At 41.3% G+C, this 19,183-nt stretch overlaps 1 protein-coding gene across 7 annotated transcripts in view; it reads right to left on the bottom strand.

The window, feature by feature from the left end:
* Positions 1 to 6,654: 6,654 nt before the first annotated feature.
* Positions 6,655 to 19,183, bottom strand: part of OSBPL3 (oxysterol binding protein like 3) — a 166,961-nt gene continuing 154,432 nt past the window's right edge. For 6 of the 7 annotated variants that reach the window (XM_081080276.1, XM_081080271.1, XM_081080275.1 and 3 more), the window contains 4 exons: positions 17,902 to 18,046; positions 14,485 to 14,611; positions 12,681 to 12,803; positions 6,655 to 10,380 (listed from right to left, as the gene is read on the bottom strand). In XM_081080276.1, the coding sequence (XP_080936402.1) occupies positions 10,284 to 10,380; positions 12,681 to 12,803; positions 14,485 to 14,611; positions 17,902 to 18,046 (492 nt within the window). In that variant the 3' untranslated portion in view covers positions 6,655 to 10,283. The remainder of the gene's footprint in view (positions 10,381 to 12,680; positions 12,804 to 14,484; positions 14,612 to 17,901; positions 18,047 to 19,183) is intronic. The other variant, XR_013995393.1, reaches the window with a different exon arrangement.

Below are 19,183 nucleotides of genomic sequence, written 5' to 3'. Positions count from 1 at the left end.
ACTGTTTGTCCAGTTGGTACAAATTCATAATGAATAATCCCTCTGGTATCAAAAAAGGTTAGCAACATCATTGCAACAAGTTTGCAAACTTAATTGTCAGATCTCCTATGCTCTTAAAAACTACACGCTCTTAAAAAAATGTTTATACTCTTAAAAATTATAGACAACCCCAGATAGCTTTTATTTATGTAAGTTTTATCCATCAGTATTTACTGTATGAGAAATTAAAACTGAGAAACTTAGAAACATTACTTCATCTAAAATATTGATAATAAACCCATTATATGTTCACATAAAAATATATATATTAATGAAGTATGACTAGAGTCTCCAAAACAAACAAATGAAAAAATAGAGGAAAGACTAGCTTGGCTTTATGTGTTTGCAAATGTCATCCATGTCTGGCTTAAAAGAAGAAAGCTGGATTCTCAATCTGCTTCTGCAGAAACCTACTGCACTCTCACATGTCATGTAGCTTTTGGGAAACTCCACTGTACACTTGGGAGAGAATGAAAGTGAAAAAGACAAATAATGTCTTCATATTATGAAAGTGTTTTAGACCTTGTACTCCCCTTGAATGGGTCTGAAGGGTCTCCAGGGGTGCCCAGTCCACGTTCTGTAAACTGCTAGCTTACAGGCGAAGAGCATTGAGTCCTGGCTTTACCAGGTACCAGCCTGTGACTGTGAGCGAGTCACCTAAGCTGGGTGTCAATTCCCTCTGAGGTGATGTGGGGGTGTTAAGGAGCCTTGGACTCGTGATTGGCGCAGAGTGAGTGCTCGGCACATGGCGGCCACCGGTGACCCTCACAACAGCCCTTGGGGGTTAACTCTCGTTTGCAACTGAGAAGACGGATGCTCAGAATAGCAGAGCAAAGTGTCTCTCTGACTCCAAAGGCTGGGCTTGTGACAGCTGTGTTACGTACACGCCATGCTCAGGTGTTTGAGCAGAGAAGGATTATAGATTTATGATAGGACTCGAGCTTAGAAAAATCACTCTGGTTGCAGCTTAGAGAATGGGTGAGAAGAAGCTGGCAATATGGACAGGGGCTCCATTCAGCCGGGCAATCTGACCTGAGCAGGGCTGTGAGGCTGAAGAAGGGAAACTTCACAGGTAGGCTGAGCAGGACAGTCCCCATGACCGTGGGGATGAGGGCGACAGAGGAGGATTTCTCACATGAAGCCCTGCAACTACTATATGGGACAACATGTTTAGAGTACTAGCAGCCAGGGAAGCCTTGGTGTCCATGGTCGGTCACATAGGTACGAAGCCCCCTGTGTGGCTGACCCCAGTTACTTAGTCTCCAGCCCCTTCAGAGATCAAACTGATCCCGCTTGGCCAAAAGCCCCCACTATAAATCACTGTTTTCAGCATAAACTATCTGGCATGGCCCAAGGTCCCCGATATAGAGAACCACATTTTTCAGGAGCGATATTCCAAAGGCGTGGAGGATATCTCCCTGCAAACAATCAAGAGCTGGCTATTTCTTCATTCAAACATGCATGGTTTGAACAACCGGAACCTGCTGCATTACTCTTTACTACATTCGTCTATCCAGTTGCCTCCTTAAGAGTACCTCCTGGAAAAATTCACCACCTAATTTTATTTTCACCAGAGCACCCAAATCTGCTGTTCCTAGTTTCCCTTATTTTAGTTCATGGCAACTCCATCCTTCTAGTAGTTCAGGCCACAGACCCTGGCGTCCTCCTTGACCTGTCTCCTCGCAACTCCCAAATCCTGCCCATCAGCCTATCTCTGAGTGGCTGAATGCTTTGATTCCACCTTCAAAACATTTCCAGTTTCTTTCTGCTTCCCTCTACTTCCACTACTTCCACCCTGGTCCAAACCACCAGCATCTCTTTCTGGATGAGTGTGATCACCTTCAAATGGGGCTGCCTGATTGTGCCTGTGCCCCCCAGTCTCCACCAAGCAGCCAGATAACCCTTTACAATCATAAGTCAAATCATGTCATTCCTCAGCTCAAAACCCTTTATTGACTTTCAATCTTACTCAGAGTACAAGCCAAGTAAGTCCTCTGACCCCAAGCACCTCCCTGCCCTAATTTTGATTTACTCCCAGTCAGGCTGCTCCACCTACACTGGCCTCCTTCCAAACCCTGCCACACGCACCCTGGCCTCAGGCTTGTATTTGCTGTTCCCTCGGCCCAGAATGCTCTGCCTTCAAGTTCCTTCAAGTCCTGGATCTGTGAAACCCTCCCTACCACCCTATGTAACATAAAACAGCAAAATCCTTTAGTCTTTCCTCCCCACCTTCCTTGGGTATTTTTCTCCATAGCACTTTCACACCTCTCATACCATACTCTGATCTGTTTATGTGCTCATTGTCTCTGCCCCACACCCTCTGCCCCACTAGATTCTAAGCTCCAGGAGAACAGAAACATTACTTTGTTTCCCCTTTCCTGTATTCCCTGTATTGCTGGCTGCATGAATGTGTACAGGCAAAGGATCTATCAACAGGCTTTGCAGCAAGGCTCACTTGGGGAATTTTGATCCCATAAATGTACAATGATTCAGAAGCTGACAGGATTTTCTAACCCCCTGCAATGTAATTCTTCCATACAGCTAAACAATTCCCTTTTTCAGGGTGAAATAGAAAAGAATAATTTAGGGCAGATTCTGCAAGCTCCAGGAGGGAGCTGTCTGGCATGTGTTTTGTGTTCAGCTTAGAGAATGGATGGGAAGGAGTGAATGAATATTTGATGATTGACCAAAGAATATTTCCACCTAATCTTCAGCTTACTGAAAGGCAGCATAGAGAGATCTTTAATGATAATCTGCCCATTTGCTATCGGAGCTAATTTGCAGAGGGTAAGTGACCTACCCCCTAGAATTAGGTTTCCCAAGTCCCATGTCATAGTTCTTTTCCAACGATTGAACAGCCTGTGTCAGGTTCAAAGGCCTGAGGAAAACTTTGGAACAAAATTAGAGATCAAGTATTTAAACTTAGAAGGGACAGAGGTGTTGGGGTGACACTGTTTGCATCTCATTCTGTAGCAGAAGGAACTGGATTTGGAAACAAGTCAGACACATGCTTATATCCCAGTAACTCTATCACTGAATTGTGAGAATTTGCTCAAGTTACTTACTTCTGGTCCTCAGCAAACTATTCTGTCAAATGGGGATTGCTCACGTGGCGCTGGCAGGAGCCTTCCATAGTGGGGTCGCACACTCTAACTCACAAGGGAGAAAAACACGATGCTTTCACCTTGTCAGTAACTGACCTCGTCTTCCTCAAGAGCCCTTCCCCTATTGGTTAGCAAGACAAAATGAACTCGAGGTCTAATTTTGTTGAACGCTTAGTCTAAATGGATAGAGAATTTCTGTATGTGATGATGAAACAGTTTTGGAGATGGAGAGCGGTGATGGTCGCACAGAGAATGCACTGGATGCCACTGAACTGTGCACTTAAGAATAGTTAAAATGGTACACTTCTATGTATATTTTACCACAATAAAAATTTTAAATAAACAAATTTAGTCTAATCAGATCATTTAGACAGTCTGCTCTGCTAATGCTCAGTCACTTCTGGATGGATGATCAACCTCTCAGGTTTCTCAGAGGTGGCCTCCCGCCCTCTCACTAAGACTGTTTGGATATGTTAATGGGGGAAACCCTGGAGGTGGCGGCTTATGTGATCTTGCAGCAGACAGGGAAGAGTGTGGTCCTTGGGCGTCATTTCCTTAGCTTCCTCTGGTCCCCTTGGGCATCTGAGCGCTGCCTGCCTCCACTCCCCACCCTTTGTCTCACGGCTCCAGGCTGAGGAAACAGGATATTGTGACACATCAAAAATTTCATTGTGACACTAGTTGGGAAGCAGCGTTGTGGCTTAACTGGCATGGAGAGGAACCAGTGTGTAATTCATATGTGTAATTCAAGACCCAAGGTCTTGCCACTAACTAGAATTAGGTTTCCCAAGTCCCATCCCATGGTTCTTTTCCAGCCATTGAACAGCCTGTGTCAGGTTCAAAGGCCTGAGGAAAACTTTGGAACAAAGTTAGAAAACAAGTATTTAAACTTAGAAGGGACAAAGGTGTTGGAATCACACTGTTTGCATCTCATTCTATAGCAGAAGGAACTGGATTTGGAAACAATCCTTCTCTGGCGGCCAAATTCTCTCATTCTCATCACTGTCTCTTCTCTGAGGTCTTTCCCTCCTCTCCGTTCCTGTCAGACTGCAGCTTGGTTGAGCTCTGGGGCCTCGCCCTTCATCACCTGGTGTCCTCTGTTATGGAGCTTCTTGCAACACTGTGGTTGCCGACGAACCCACCGGCTTCCTCCAGACTAAACGCTCCTCAACACAGAGGACTGTGTGTTCCCAGTGTCTGGGACCATTCCTGGCCCACTAAGTATTTTTTAAAGACTCTATCACAGCCACTGCTGGCTGCTTCCTGTCTTCAAGTCCCTCTTAAAGTACGCATGAGGTGTCATAGGGGGAAGAGGTGATGGGCTCCTATCTTTATCTCTCAAAGATACTACAAAAGCAACCTACAAAATTTCATGAAAAGGAACACGTAGTTGTTACCCACATGCCACTTTTATAGTCCTAGAATAATCATGAAATTAGAAAGTGGCGTCCCAGCTCAGTAGTGAGCAAATGCTGGTCAACAAAATATGTGAGGCTGTCTGGGTCTGAATCACCTGGGGAAAGCGTGTGGGGTGTGTATGTGTGTGTGTGTGTCTAGAATTACCCCCAGGACATTAGCCAAATTTGAGAATCCCTGCCGAAGTTGACATCTTTCCCAGTCTGCTGTTTAAATTATGGCATTTAATAAGGAAGAGAAGCTGCCCTTAGCTCATTAAAAATGTTACAACAGTAATATCATGGAGAGCCAAAGACTTTTTAAGAGCACAGTTCATTCATCCTTGGTAAAATAACTGCTAGCCAAAATAATTTAACAAATTCTAACCTCTCCAAAAAAAGAAAACAATGGCTCTTAAGCCCATTTGCTTACTGTAAATTTCTCTGGAAGCTGAGATGTGAACTATTCTGGTGAATATAGGGTCCAGGTGCTTGTTTTTGCCTTGCTGAGCCCTCCCCCTACCCAGGGCTGAGTTCCAAGAGCTACACTGTTGGGGAGGGCGGCTCCCCATACTCACTGGGGTTCCCAGGGAGGATGGAGGCTGGAGGGGACAGAGGTTGAGACAGTTCTCATTTACTCCGGTCTGGACGTTCTGGCAGAGGCTGCATGTCCTTCCACAACTACAGCCCCTAATGGGTCTTCCCTCCTGGGGTCGGAACAACTTCCAGCTGTAGCTAATGTGCCTTAAACTTGCTAACATCTCCACTAGTAGCCCCTTCAGTTAAGTCTCTTGAACTCCAATAGGCTCTGGAATCTGTTTCTTGCAGAGACCCCAACTAATAAGACACCTTTGCTGGGTGTCAACTAGGACAGTTGATGTCCTGATTTGCTGGTCACTGATGGACGTTAACTATGTTAATGCTGGTGTTTCATTGGTATGACCAGAAGATAATATGACTAAGTTTCTAAACTAGTGGCCTGGAACTTGTACCTCCAAATTTCATGGCCTCCTCAAAGTCGACACCTTAGGATGCTTTAATTCCTATTCCAATGATGGCCCACGTTAAAATATTCTGAGATTGCCTTTAAAGGTCTCCTTTAGTGTCCATAGCACATTCTTTCGAATAATGCTGGAAAATGGTCCTCCTTTGATGGCATATTTGATTCAGACCAACAGGTAGTATCACAACGCACATACCGCGTTTCCCCGAAAGTAAGACCTAGCCAGACAACCAGCTGTAATGTGTCTTTTGGAGGAAAAATTAAGATAAGACCCAGTCTTATTTTACTATAAGACCGGGTATAATATAATGTAATATAATATAATATAATATAATATAATATTATACCTGGTCTTATATTAATTTTTGCTCCAAAAGACACATTAGAGCTGATTGTCTGGCTAGGTCTTATTTTCAGGAAAACACAGTGTGAGTATAAAAATTAGCAATAATTTCATATGTTTATATGCAAGTTTCACTAATGGTCCTCAAAGTGTCTATTATAGCTTATTTTTCTTTTAAGCCAGAATTTAAACAAGGTTCATGAATTGCTTTTGGTTGTCTCTTTCGTGTTTTTAGGGATGTAGAAATATGACTTTATGTGTGGAACTCTGCAATCCTGTGGATTATATAACATCACAAATATATCAACTGAATCCAATGGAACTCCAGTGAAGGCTAAGAGTGTTCTGGCATTGCAAAGGACACACCTTAAGTGTGGGAGGAGATGAGTCAGTCATTCGTAAAGGCCATTAAATTGGTATGAATATTAAGCATGCTCCTTTTTTCTGTTAGCACACACAGAAAATAATGCTATTTTCATAGCGTGCTGGGATAAACAGAAGGGGCCTTGGGGACTGACTGTCTGAGGTTCCAGCTGCCTCAGCTTCCGAGTGCTAAGGGCTGGGAACCTACATTTGTAGTACACCTTGGAAATGTTGGGATGAAAAGTATGGCAACTTATGGGGTCCAAGTTTCTTTATGCCCCAGGATATTATTTCCAACCCTCACCACTTTGGGTAACCTGATGTGTTTCTTCCTCAAAAGAGCCTTGCTTTGTTCCCTTTCAGCAGCCACATATACCCATTAATCTGAAAAAAAAAAAAGACAAAGGTGGCCTTTTCCATGTTATTTATTCACAGTCAACTAGCTACATGAGGGGGATAAACAAATTAGTCTTTTGGGGGAAGCATATGGGGATGGGTGGAACAGAAAAGAATCATATAAATGGTTAGATGGAAGATTTACAAATATCCATTAAAAAAATAGTATCCTCTGTGGGTAACAGAGGAAGATAAAATCATCTCAAATAAAATACATTAGCAACTTCTGATCATTACGTTCCTCAAAACCAAAGTCGCCAAAAATGGTTTGCATTTCAGGCTTCATGATTTGCAGGTACTTACGGGATACATATTTCCAACACAGAAAAATAAAGACTAACACCGAGTCACAGAATAATACAACGCAGAGGAAAATTGAACACGTGAAAATAGCTATCATCTGGTAGCAAAAATAGATTTATGCCGATGTTAGTATCAAAATTAAAGACATTCAAATAAATGATGCCAATACATTGGAACTGCTATTCCTAAGATCATAAGAACAACTTCTTATTGCTTCTTCTCATAACTAAAAAGGTCTGAGGAAATTCTATGATATCTGGAAGGCATATAATATGTTAGAGACCGTGTAGTAGACCTAGGACACGTTTCAACAGCCAAATAAAAAACTTTGTAGTTTATTATTTTTCTTTGAGGGTTGACATTATTAATAGTAGAACAAGACTACTCATCATAAACCTGGAAAATGCAGATAAAGGACAGTGCTCGAAGCCCAAGCAAATGATTTATGGGAAGTCATTCGAAGTGGAATATAAGAAAAGCCGCAGCCCAAATGAAGTCAACATTTTTAAAAATTGGTTTTCATATTTTTCTCTCCTAGAGTGTCCCATGGGAAGCACACGACGACGGTGCGACTTATTCAGACATTCTGGGGGTTTGATACTTAACTGGACTGTTGTACCCAGGTGGGTCATTTAATTAGTACCAGAACCAGCCTGGCTTCCGGGAGGTGGACTGCAGAGAGAAACTGCCCTGAGACTCATTAATACATTTGACTCAGGGAAATACCAACCTAGGCTTTGGGGCCCTGGGAGCGAGGTGATCTGCTTCCTGGCGACACCGAGACTGTGGGCTCCTCCGGGACTGTGGGCTCCTCCGGATGGATCTGCTGCAGGTTGGGGTCGGCAACAGTGGCCACAGGGACATGTGAAGGGCCACCCGAAGTCCTCCTTCTAAGAATATCTTTGTCATTCACCATAAATTTGGGGTAGAATGTCAGGAATAAAAACGGTGGTGAAAACATGTGTCTCAAATGGTGTATTGATTGGTGTTAGTTAATCAGGAGATTCAAAGTCCAGAAAAATTAGTTTTTGTCTTGATTCTTCCCAAACAATGCCACGTTTCTGTTTTCTTCATCTTAAAGATATAAAATGCCGTTGAATTACAAATTAGGTGGGAAGCTGCTTTAGAGAATAGGGACTGAAGGAGAAAAAGAAGCCATTTCCCCCTCAAGGTACTTTTAAAATTATAATATCAAGATGCATCACTGTTCAAATGTCAGAAAAGTCCTTTACAGACGCTGGTACTGATTAGTAGATTTTAAAATTTGAATATAGTTCTGTATCATATTCTAACTTCCCCCCCAACTCAAATAAAATGACTACAAAGATGATAGTTGGTCCATTTTTCCTTGTAATTCCAAAATGAAGCATAATATCAATTGAAATAATAACACTGAGACAAAGAATTTCCAAATACTGCATGAGAAAGCTACATCCGTTCAGGCTGCACACTCCATTTTTATTTATTTATTTGGTTTGGGTTTTTTTTGAGCCAGCTTCTGGAGCAGGCTTATTTTAACAGTCAATATTACTAAAAATCTACATTTACCTTCACATTATGAAAACTAGATTCGCTTCCCCCTTGAGTACCCTTAAATACACAATCTTCTTCTTCCTGTCTGTGAGCAGAATTTGGATACATGCTTGAAAAGAAAAGAACAACGCACACACCAAAGAATGTGTTATTTAACCGCTTAGAAATGGAAATGATATTAACATTGTGTTCATTTTGATATCTTGATAAAATGGAATGGATGAACGCAATATTGAATGAATGCATTTATTGTTTTTAAAATGCTAGTCACTTGCAGATTCCAAAAGGCTACTGATACACTTTCCATAACTCTCCATTTTGAAAATGCAAAACTGGTTATTTGGTGTGACACTGAAAAATCATGCATTCTTTTTTTCTGTTATTTATTTTACTTTTTATTCATAGCATTCTACATGCTTTGAAGTTACTTAAATATCTAAAAAGGTTTTGGGGAGAAATATTTTTACCACACCATTTTACTTGATACTCCATAGAATTATTATGGATATTAGAGCAAAAGGCTTAAAAATCAGGCTTTGGTTTTAATGTAATCTGGGCAGAAGTTTGAATTGCTTTGATAACACAATTTAACGACTGCACAAATTCTTATATTGTAATTTGAAATAACACATTTAAAAAGACAAAGTTTCCCCTTTCTGTAGTTATAATCTGTGTTATTCAAGACTGCTGCAAAACTCACAAAATAGAGATATAAAAAGAAAGTATAGGAAAGAGAAAGGACATTTAAAGCTTTATCAGAATACAACACAAAGGAAGAACAATTCTCTACAATTGTCTATAAGGCAGATGGTCAAACTTTTTATACAAGATCTAAAATATGGTGCTTATTAAGAGGTAGAAAATACCAAAACAGTATTTTAAAACAATCAGTTATTTTGCTGAACTTTTACAAAGTCAAAGTGCTCATGGAATGTGCTGTATGTTTTATACTAAAACTGGGACATTCCACACTCAACAGAGAAGTGGTCAAACACAGGACGGGAAGCTAGGGGTGGGAAGCAGAAAATAGTTTCTTAACTTGTCAGGGATTCAGCTGTCACTAAGGAGAAATTTCCGACTGCCGCTCTGGGATTTCATTATGACATCTAATTAAGGGGATTACCCACAATTTCTCTTGAGTAATGGTATAATTTTGCACACAAGGCAAGAAAACTATAGGGACGGATGAGCTCAAATGCTTCCTATTCAGGAAAGTGCCATATGCACCTTATATAAAAACATACATTCACTAAACTTATACTATCCTCTCAACCACCAAAATGTAAATGTAAATATTCTCCAGACTCCAGCACCAGCAGAATTGTTCTGTCTGAGCAGTTCAAGAGCTGTCTGAGGCAAAAAGAGATCTGAGCTACCAAATTAAACTTGGGTAGCTTACACATGAGTCACCCTGGGGATTCTTATTTCTTAATGCACCTGGGAGAGATGGATTTTTGTCTTCTCCAACTTAATTATATAAGGCATAAACTTAATTTCAATTTTCCTAACCTTTGGAAAATTAGTGTTAAAGCTTCTTTCTCAACCCACACGTTAACATTCAATCTTTCATTTTTATTAAATAGTTTATATATAAAAAGAAATATCAAGGTGTTCCACATTCATATAAACAATTGTGATAACATTTGAAATTGTAAAGAAACCTACTGAAGAAAATACATAATTAAATACAATGCTAAGCTAAGCACAAGTGATCATTCTAGATAATATCTGTTATATAGACACATGTTTGTGGCTTCAGAAAGCAAACACAGGAGAAGTACAAGGATGTATTGTTCTTTCCTTTTTCACCACAAGACAGGATGGTCCAGTTTGGAAAAACCAAGATCTTTCCTAAGTTCCAAGTAGGTGCCATTGCTCACCCAAGAATCATCATCAGATTTCCTGTGAAAGATGAAAGAATTCCTTGAAGGTTCTTGAAAATATTATCCTATTTTCTCTCTTCCTTTCCCTCCTCGTACCCCCGCTCCCCATTATCATTTTCACATGCATGAAATATCCCTAACAGTCCAGTACTGGAGCTGTGAGAGGGCCAGAAGCCTGGAAACCATTTTGTTCCTTCTGACTTGGACTTCTCAAACTTACAAAAGGAAAAGGAATGGTAAGCTATAACAGTCTGGAGAAAATCGCCTTGGTTCACTCGTCTTTGAATCGATAACATATCACATAAATCAAAATTCAGAAGGTATAAAAGGGTGGATAACTAGAAGTTTTCTTCCTACCCTTATCTCCTAGCCTCCTCGTTCTTTTCCTCAGAGGCAATAATCTTATTGGCTTCATTCTTTCAGAGAAATTTCATGCATGTGTGCGAGCGCGCAGACACACACACACACACACACACACACACACACACACACACACACATACACACTCCACCCCTTCCATTTTTTTACACTGTATGATGTCCTACCCCTTGAGTTTTTGACATAATAGTATATATTGGAGATTATTTTCCATGGTCACATTAAGGTCAGCAAACTACAGCTCACAGGCCAATCCCAGACTTCTGCCTCTCTTTGCATACTGTTTTACTGGAACAGAGCCATGCCCATTTGTATAAGTATTATCTATGGTCGCTCTCCTGCTACACAGTGGGGCTGAGTAATCACTACTGAGACCTTATGGCCTGCAAGGCCTATTTTTACCATTTTCCTTTTATTGAAAAAGTTCAGTGACTCTGTCAGTAGAGAGTCTTCATTTTTTAAAAACAGTTGCACAATATTCCATTGTAGGGATGGACCACAATTTAACAGGCACACCCTACTGGTGGGCATTGAGGAGGTTTGTTTTCAACATTGCTATTATGATAGATTAGTAACTAATGACTCCTACAAGTGTTTTTGTTGCTCATTAAAAAACAATGTCAACCAAAAATATCCCCCTAGACAAAGAGAAAAAACCGAGGGTTGTTAGATGGGCGGGGGGGTGGGGATAAGGGGAAAGGTGAGGGGATTAGAAAACAGTAGGTAACCACAAAATGGCCTCAGGGTTTGTGAAAAATAATTGGAACGTAATCAATAATGTTGTAACGATTTTGTAGGGTATCTGATGGACACAGGTCCCATCTGGGAGACCACCTCAGGGAAGATGTAGATGCTTGATCAATGTACCGTACACCTGAAGCTGAACAATAATGAATGCCAACTATAATTTTATATATATAATGTGATGGCTCGGTGCGATGTCGGAGGGATAGTGGATGGGGGGATGGAGGAAGGGGGGTCCACAGTGTGAGGGATATAAATGATGAACGTCGAAGTATTACCTTGTCTTGTGCACCTGAAACTAATAATAATAAAAATATATATATATCCCCCTAAACAACAACCAAAGCCTGCTTGTCCTGAAAGCAACACTGCATTGAAGGGGTAAGGCAGGAGCCTGTGTTTTCTTTACATGTGCCTGCTTTAATGTTGACTTTTAAAAAATGAATGAATAACCAAGTCGCTAAAACCATATAAAGCCCTGGCCTGGTAGTCAAAGAGCAAGGCCCAGTCTGGGACATTCCACTGGGTCCTTCACCTCTGTTCCCTGAGCCTTTGTTTCTTCTCAGTTAAAAGAAAAGAGGGGGTGAGGGGGGCTGATGATTTCTGATGCCCCATTCTACAGCTTTAAGTCTGTCTTTAGCAAGACCTTCAGGGCAACATATTTTAAAATGAATAGTACATGTTCCAAATCCAAGCAAAGGTACATTGGAACTTCGGCAGTCCCGAATTAGACTGCTTGGACTTTCCATTTTGATAACCAAGGAGGTGATCATATATTATTTCTGTCACTCTGTAAAATACACCGCGGTGAGTGACTAATCTCAGACACAGATTTAACAAGCTGGCTTGGCATGGAGAGGCTAGGTGGTCTCACTGCTTCTCGCACCAACACTTACTGAACACCTCCTCTGCAAACTCATGGGGTGAGGCGCTGAGAGGCAGCTGGGAAAGACTGAGGGATGCAAAACAAAAAGACACCACTGCTGCAGAGGACAAAAGAAGGGACAGCCCAGAGCCAAGAGTCCATAGGAAGTCAGGCCCGCCCACAGAAGGGAGCTTTCACCACTCTGAAGCAGGAAAAATATAGAAAATGCTCGTATTTAGGGAGGCGACACAGGTGTTCACTCTCTTCATATCAGAGGCATCAGGTGTCGCCAGGACCTATCAGCCAATGAGCCACACAATCTGGTTACACACCTGAAAAACCGCGGCTGGTGGTCCACGTTATTTTCTTCTAAGACCCGCCGCCTTTCTCTCTGGAGCTGTTCAACCCTCTGCTTTTGCATTTCAGCTTCTTCTAAGTTCCCTTCTTCTAGAAACCTGAGGCATGAGGGAAAAAATAAAGGAATATGAGTTCCAGGAAAATATAACAGTCATTACTACTGAAACTGCACGTGTCCAAACTAGATATTCCAAATGCTTTCCTATACAGAAGAACCCTCTCCATCCCTTAAAACAATATTTTGAGGTAGTTAGGGAAGATATTATTTTTTAATTGGTGGTATATACATGGTGCAAGAAATTATAGCTATAAAAAAGAATTTGCGGTAAAGTCTCCTCTCCTCTTTGTCTCTAATTCTACCTATTTCCTCTTCATCCCTCCCACCTTCCCACCCCCAAAACAGGTAACCCACTATTAGTTTCTACTGTATTCTTCTAGAGATTCTTTCTATGTGTATGTAAGCAAACATTACTATTCCCCTCCCTCCCATTTTACAACATAAATGGTAGCATGCTACACATACTGTCTATACCTTGGTTTCTTATTTTGTTTTACTTCTTACTTAACAATACATCTTGGAGTTCTCTGGTGGTAGCACATAGACATCTTTATTTTTTTAATAGCTGTATAATATTCAGTTGTGTGGCTATACCTGAATTTATTTAAACCATTTCCTATTGTTAGACTTTTGGAATGTTACCCATTTTTTAATATTACAATTAATGCTACAGCGAATGACCATGTATGCCTGTCACTTTGCATTTGGGTTAGTATGCCTGTAAAGAGAAATTTCTAGAAGTGAAATTGCTGGGTTACAGGGTTAGTTTGTAATATGGATATAAGCAAACTGTGCTTCATAGGGATTATAGCAATTTATATTCCTATCAGCAATGATATTAGAGTGCCGTTTCCCCGTAACCTCAGAGTACATCAAATTTTGAATCTTTGTCGTCTGAGAAGTTAGGAAATGATATGTCAAGGTGGCTTGAAAAATTTCCATTTCTTTGAGTGAGATGGAGCATCTTTTCACATATTTAAGGGATATCTGCCTTTCTTAGTTTCTGAACTGTTCATTTAACTATGTCCATTTTGCTATAAAGGGTGGATCTTTATTTCTAGAATCAATTCATGAAATGAGTTGCAAATACAGAGTTCTCAGTTTGTCATTTATCTTCTGACTCTGGGTATATATTTTATTTGCTTTGCCATGAAGAAGAGTGTTGCTGTGTGTGTGTGTGTGTGTGTGTGTGTTTAATTAAGTCAAATTTTACCTTTCTTTTTTCCTTCTGGGTTTTGAGTCTTTTTAGAAAGGTCTTAGGGAAGAGATTATTCTTTCCATTTTACAGAGTAGGACACTGAGGTTGAGAAAAATTAAAAGACTTATCATATGTCACACAGCGTGTTAGGAGCAAACAAAGAATCAGAAGTTAGATCTCAGTGCACTAAAATCATTGAAACTCGAGAGGTCGGGGGAACGGGATGCTGTTTTACTCTTTCAACTATACAGGATCTATTGCATGCACTTAAACTCTTAAAAATAAACACCTTTTCTTGACATTTCAATAGAAATGGGCTCTACTAATGAATAAAAGTCATGCCACACACAGATCTAACTAAGTTGGGGTCCGTTCTTTCCACCTGATTGCATAAAGTTCCCCTGGACCTCTACTTCTGATGACATCGCCTATCTCTTTTAGGCTCCTTTGGTGGCCTGCGAGTTGTTAATAAGACTTTTCATAAAAAATTTTACATCTTTGGAGATCTTTGAAAAATCCTTACCTTTGGTCTGGCCTAAATCGAGTGTCAGTAGGTGGTAAGAAAGATTTAAACAACGGATCGATTTCATTTAATTCTAGTGCAAACTGTGTGAAGCCATAATATTGTTCATAGCCTTTTGGCATGGGATCTGAAAGAAAAAGAGATCATTCATCCGTAACTTGCATTTCATTTATGTTACATGTTAATTCCTCCACCTTTTTCATCTGAGATTAGCTATAATTCTTTCCTCTCAGCTCTAAACTCTTCCATTTCTATTAAAATATTCTGGCTAACAGATAGGGCTGAATATTTCTCTCTAAATTTTCTTCTCTATAAATTTTCTTCTACTTACAAGGATAAAGCCTTCTTTGTGTAGTCATACAACAAATTTACAAAATGCCGTGAAGTTTCTAACAGTTTAAACTACAAAAATAATTTGTTACCAAAATAAACATGTTAAAAAGAACTCTAGGTCCATTTTTCCTGACTAACAAGACATGGACTCTAGAGAGTCCATTTTTCATTTAAGCGATGGCAAATTCTCCTGAAACTCTGTCTAGCACCTAAAATAGTGTTGAACCCCTAATAAGTGGTCAATAAACGTTATTCTTTTCTCCCACACCTGCCCTTCTCTTCATTATCTGTTGCCTCTCCAAATCTTACATATTTTCATTTAAAACCATCTTAGCAGAAGCCAGGAACAGAGATAGATGATACTGGCAGACACTTTGCCACCTGGAACTAAAGGGGACAGAGAAAATAGACTGTTGGTCCTGCTACCCTGCAGGATGGGACCACAGAGCTTACCCAGCTGGAAACACGTGCTATGCTTCAAGAGCAGGGAAGAATAACTGCAAGTGATTCAGAGATCCTCAAGCTGCCACTCCCACCACAGGCCCAAACTACCACAGGCCCAAGGGGCAAGGCAGCCTCCACCTTCTAAAGGGTGGGGCCTCTGCTGCAGCCTCAACATGCCAGGCTGCCACCACCCAGAGCCTTGGGGCCCTTGTGGGCAGGGCCACTGCCCCAATCCTCCCACCAAAGAGGATTATTCTGGAGACTTAAGATCAAATGGCATTTGCCTTGCTAGTTTTCGGCTTGCTTGGGGCCTGTCACACCTTCCTTCTTTCCTACTTCTCCCTTTTGAAATGCCTAGCCTACGCCTGTTCCACCAGTGTATTTTGGAAGCACATTTTGGTTTCAGAGGTTCACAGTTGGAGAGGATGAATCATACCTCAAGTCTCACCCATACCTGATTTAGATGATAGTTAGATGAGACTTTGAACTTTAGAGTTGATGCTGAAATGAATTGAGACATTTGGGGCTGTTGGGATGGAATATATACATTTTGCATGTGAGAAGGACAGGAATTTGGGGGGCCAGGGGCAGAATGTTATGGACTGAATGTTTGTGTCCTCCCCAAATTCCCACGTTGGAGCTCCACTCCCAGTATGGCTGTATTTGGAGATAGGGTCTCTAAGGACATCATGATGGGTTAAATGAGGTTGGAGGGGTGGGGCCCAGATCTGGCAGATGCCTGCAAGCCAGGAAGAGATCCCTCTCCAGAACCCAAATTTGCCAGGACCTTGATCTTTGATTTCCCAGCCTCCAGAACTGTGAGAAAATTAATTTCTGTTGTTTAAGCCACCCAGTGTGTGATACTTTGTTATAGCCGCCCAAGCTGATGAATGCAGGTATAGTGAGGGCCCTAACTTAAATGCCAGCTGAAAATACCTACATTTACATATTGGGTAAATCAAATGTAGACTAACAAAACCCATGGATAGCCTGAGCTCTAATTGTGCACATATACAAATACAAATGCTTTCCGTGAACTTTTCTGCAGACCATTTTTTGAAGCTTCAGAAGTCCTTTTTCGGTCAAATTCTAGGTCTAATTCTCCGTGTGTTCTAAGCATGGAAAGAATATCAAAGCTTCCTAATGGGCCTTCAAAAATCCACCCTGTCCCTGTCCATCAGCGTGAAGACAGTGGTTTTTCTTGAAGAAGGGCCAGGGGTACTCAGAAAGGCCAAGATGAAGATATAAACTCAGTGAATAACAATGACAACAAGAATAACAGCTTATGCAGTGTTCTTTCCTCAATGTATTACTTTAACACCAGGAGAGGATGGTAACTGTCATCTGTGATACATACTTTAAGCAAAGGAGAGTGAATGTGTCACGGGGAGAATCTCATGCCTGCCTCTGAAACTCTGAAGCTAGGAAGGAGACTACTGGTGCCAATTCATTCTAGCTTCGTGGCCACCTCTGCGATGGAGGAAGAGGTGGCTGCTACCCATAGAAAGAGACATCGCTGGCTGCCTCCTTACATTCACCTCCCTTTCTTACTTGCTAACAGGAAACTGCTCTGGTCAGGTGGCATTCTGCCCTCCCCAGGGCATGAATCTTGACCCATCAAAAGCTCTCCCACCTACCCAGTTGCCCAGGATTGGTGCAAGGATGGGTTTAGGTCCACATCTGGCTGACAAAATGTAAAGACACATTTGCTGGGGGACCGTAGGAAATACTTCATTTCTGAGAAAAGAGAGGCACAAGCAAACAAAGCTCTTTTGTCCTCCCTTCTCCCTGCTTGGTGAGCTGTCACGTGGGGATATGATATTGAATCGTGACAACTGTTTCGCATCCGTGAGGGGAAATATCATCGCCATACTGGCAGTGACAGAATGTGCCCTCAATTATCTGTGCTCTTGACACAGGTAAGTTGCCTGTCAACAATCCTGGGGCCACCCACCCCCTCACTTATTATTAAGTATTAGCCCATATTCCATGGGTTAAGCCACTATTAGAATAATTTCCCTATTTTGTTTTGATCAGCCTAAAACATCCTAATAGTGGTTTCTCAAAACAATGGTTTTATAATATGACCATGACTTGGAAACACACCTATCAGATTAGATGACCTAAAGTCTTAAGATGGTCTGGAAATATGTTCTGAAGTTTTGGTTTCCCTAATCCTTCCCCCCATAGCTGCTGCTTCAAGGACTCAGCCTCCTTCTGGAATTGGGTGAATCTGGGGGATACCTAACTCTTGTAGAACCCCCCGCCCCAGATCATTCTGCTTTTCTGGAAACAGTTTTCTCTTTGTCCTACTGTAGAACGACTTCTTGTACTTCACTGATATTCCTTCTTAGGGCCCAGTACAGATACAGGAATGATGTGTGTTGACTGGAAGATAGAGTGACCATAGATCAGCAATGGCTTTGTTCTGGGATTAAGTACCTAGACCCACCAGTCCAACGGAGGCATCAATCAGCATGAGTCTGAGATATGATCAGGTGAATGAAAGAAGGGCCAGTAGCTCAAATATGGTCCAAAGCAGGCTGGAGACAGTGGTGGACACTGAGCCTGCCCACCTGCAGTTCCTCTGGCCATGCCCCTCGCCCCCCTGGCCTGGGGCTGATTAACCTAGATACTAACTCGCTCTCCAGACACAAGAAGACGAGGACGAGCCACCACAGTAGATGCTTTCATGCCATTTCCCAAAGAGCCGATGCACCGCTTTTCCATTCTTGTCAAACACCGTACCTTCAATCTCACGGGCATTAGCGCTCCAGTATTTTGCCTAGGATTCAAGTGAGAGTTGTCTGTTTAGTATTCTGGGATCAACTTATTACAGCTATTAAGAGAAACAAAAAAAACAAAAAAGTGGGGGAGTGAAAGAGCCATAAAGATAATTCTACACTGCATATAGTTTGCTAGTTCTGGGTTCTAACTTTTTTTTAAATCACATTTTTAATTATTTAATAAAAATTAGTAGCTAACCCTTTGTTTACAGTTTGCAACCCAACAATCAACATTTGATACATTTTTATGCGTATGATACATTTTTTTTCCGTTCTTTTTCTACAAGCAATGTAGGAAGGGAAGGCTCATCTCTTAAACATCAGCCAAATAGTGTGGTCGCTCCCTCCTGTGGAACAGCTGTTCCCTGACTCTCACTATGGCTTGGACTATTGCAATGTAAAAGAAATGTAACTTATATAATTTTTTTCTCTAAAGGAACTAGACAGTCCTTTGTAAATCATTCAAGGGAGGCTGCTCTGTAAACCAATCAATTTTCAGTTTATCCTGTTACTCTTTTCTCCAAAACTAGATCTTTTCAACCAACCCATGGTACCCAGGGTACCCGATATTCACCCTGCAGTTTGATCTTCGTCTGAGACCAGCTCAGCTCAGCTCAGCCCGGCCCTGTGGATTTTATACAGTACCACATTGCGGCCAGCAGAGAGAGCTCCAACTCTCTAGAGTCGATTTTTTTTTTTTTTTTTTTTCAAATCTCCCAGTTACCCCGTTGCCCTAAAAATCTTTAGGAAAAAAACAGAAGGCATTACTCCATAAATCAAAAATCCTAGTACTATTTTCAGCCCAAATAGAATCCATATTTGGAAACCAATAAAGTTGAGTGGCACTTCCAGGCCATATTCTGGTGGGTTGGCTTCCCCATTCCAAGTCTAGGGTAAAAATGGGAGGAAGGGAGGAGTACAGCAGCAACTCAGAGCTGAATCAGAAATGTAAAAGTGAGTTCTCACGTCATGTAGACATGGGAAAAGGGGATACAAATACTGTCCAAGCTCTTAAATTTAATCTGAAGCTTCAGTCAGATTTTTCTCTTAAGAGATATTTGCCACCAAATCCAATCCTGGCAATACAATGAGATGTCACACAGGGAGGCAGCCACGTTCCACAGGTAATGGCTGCA

Source organism: Rhinolophus hipposideros (assembly GCF_964194185.1).
Source record: "Rhinolophus hipposideros genome assembly, chromosome: 18".
NCBI classification, from domain to species: domain Eukaryota; kingdom Metazoa; phylum Chordata; class Mammalia; order Chiroptera; family Rhinolophidae; genus Rhinolophus; species Rhinolophus hipposideros.
This window is presented reverse-complemented; position numbering and strand designations above follow the sequence as displayed.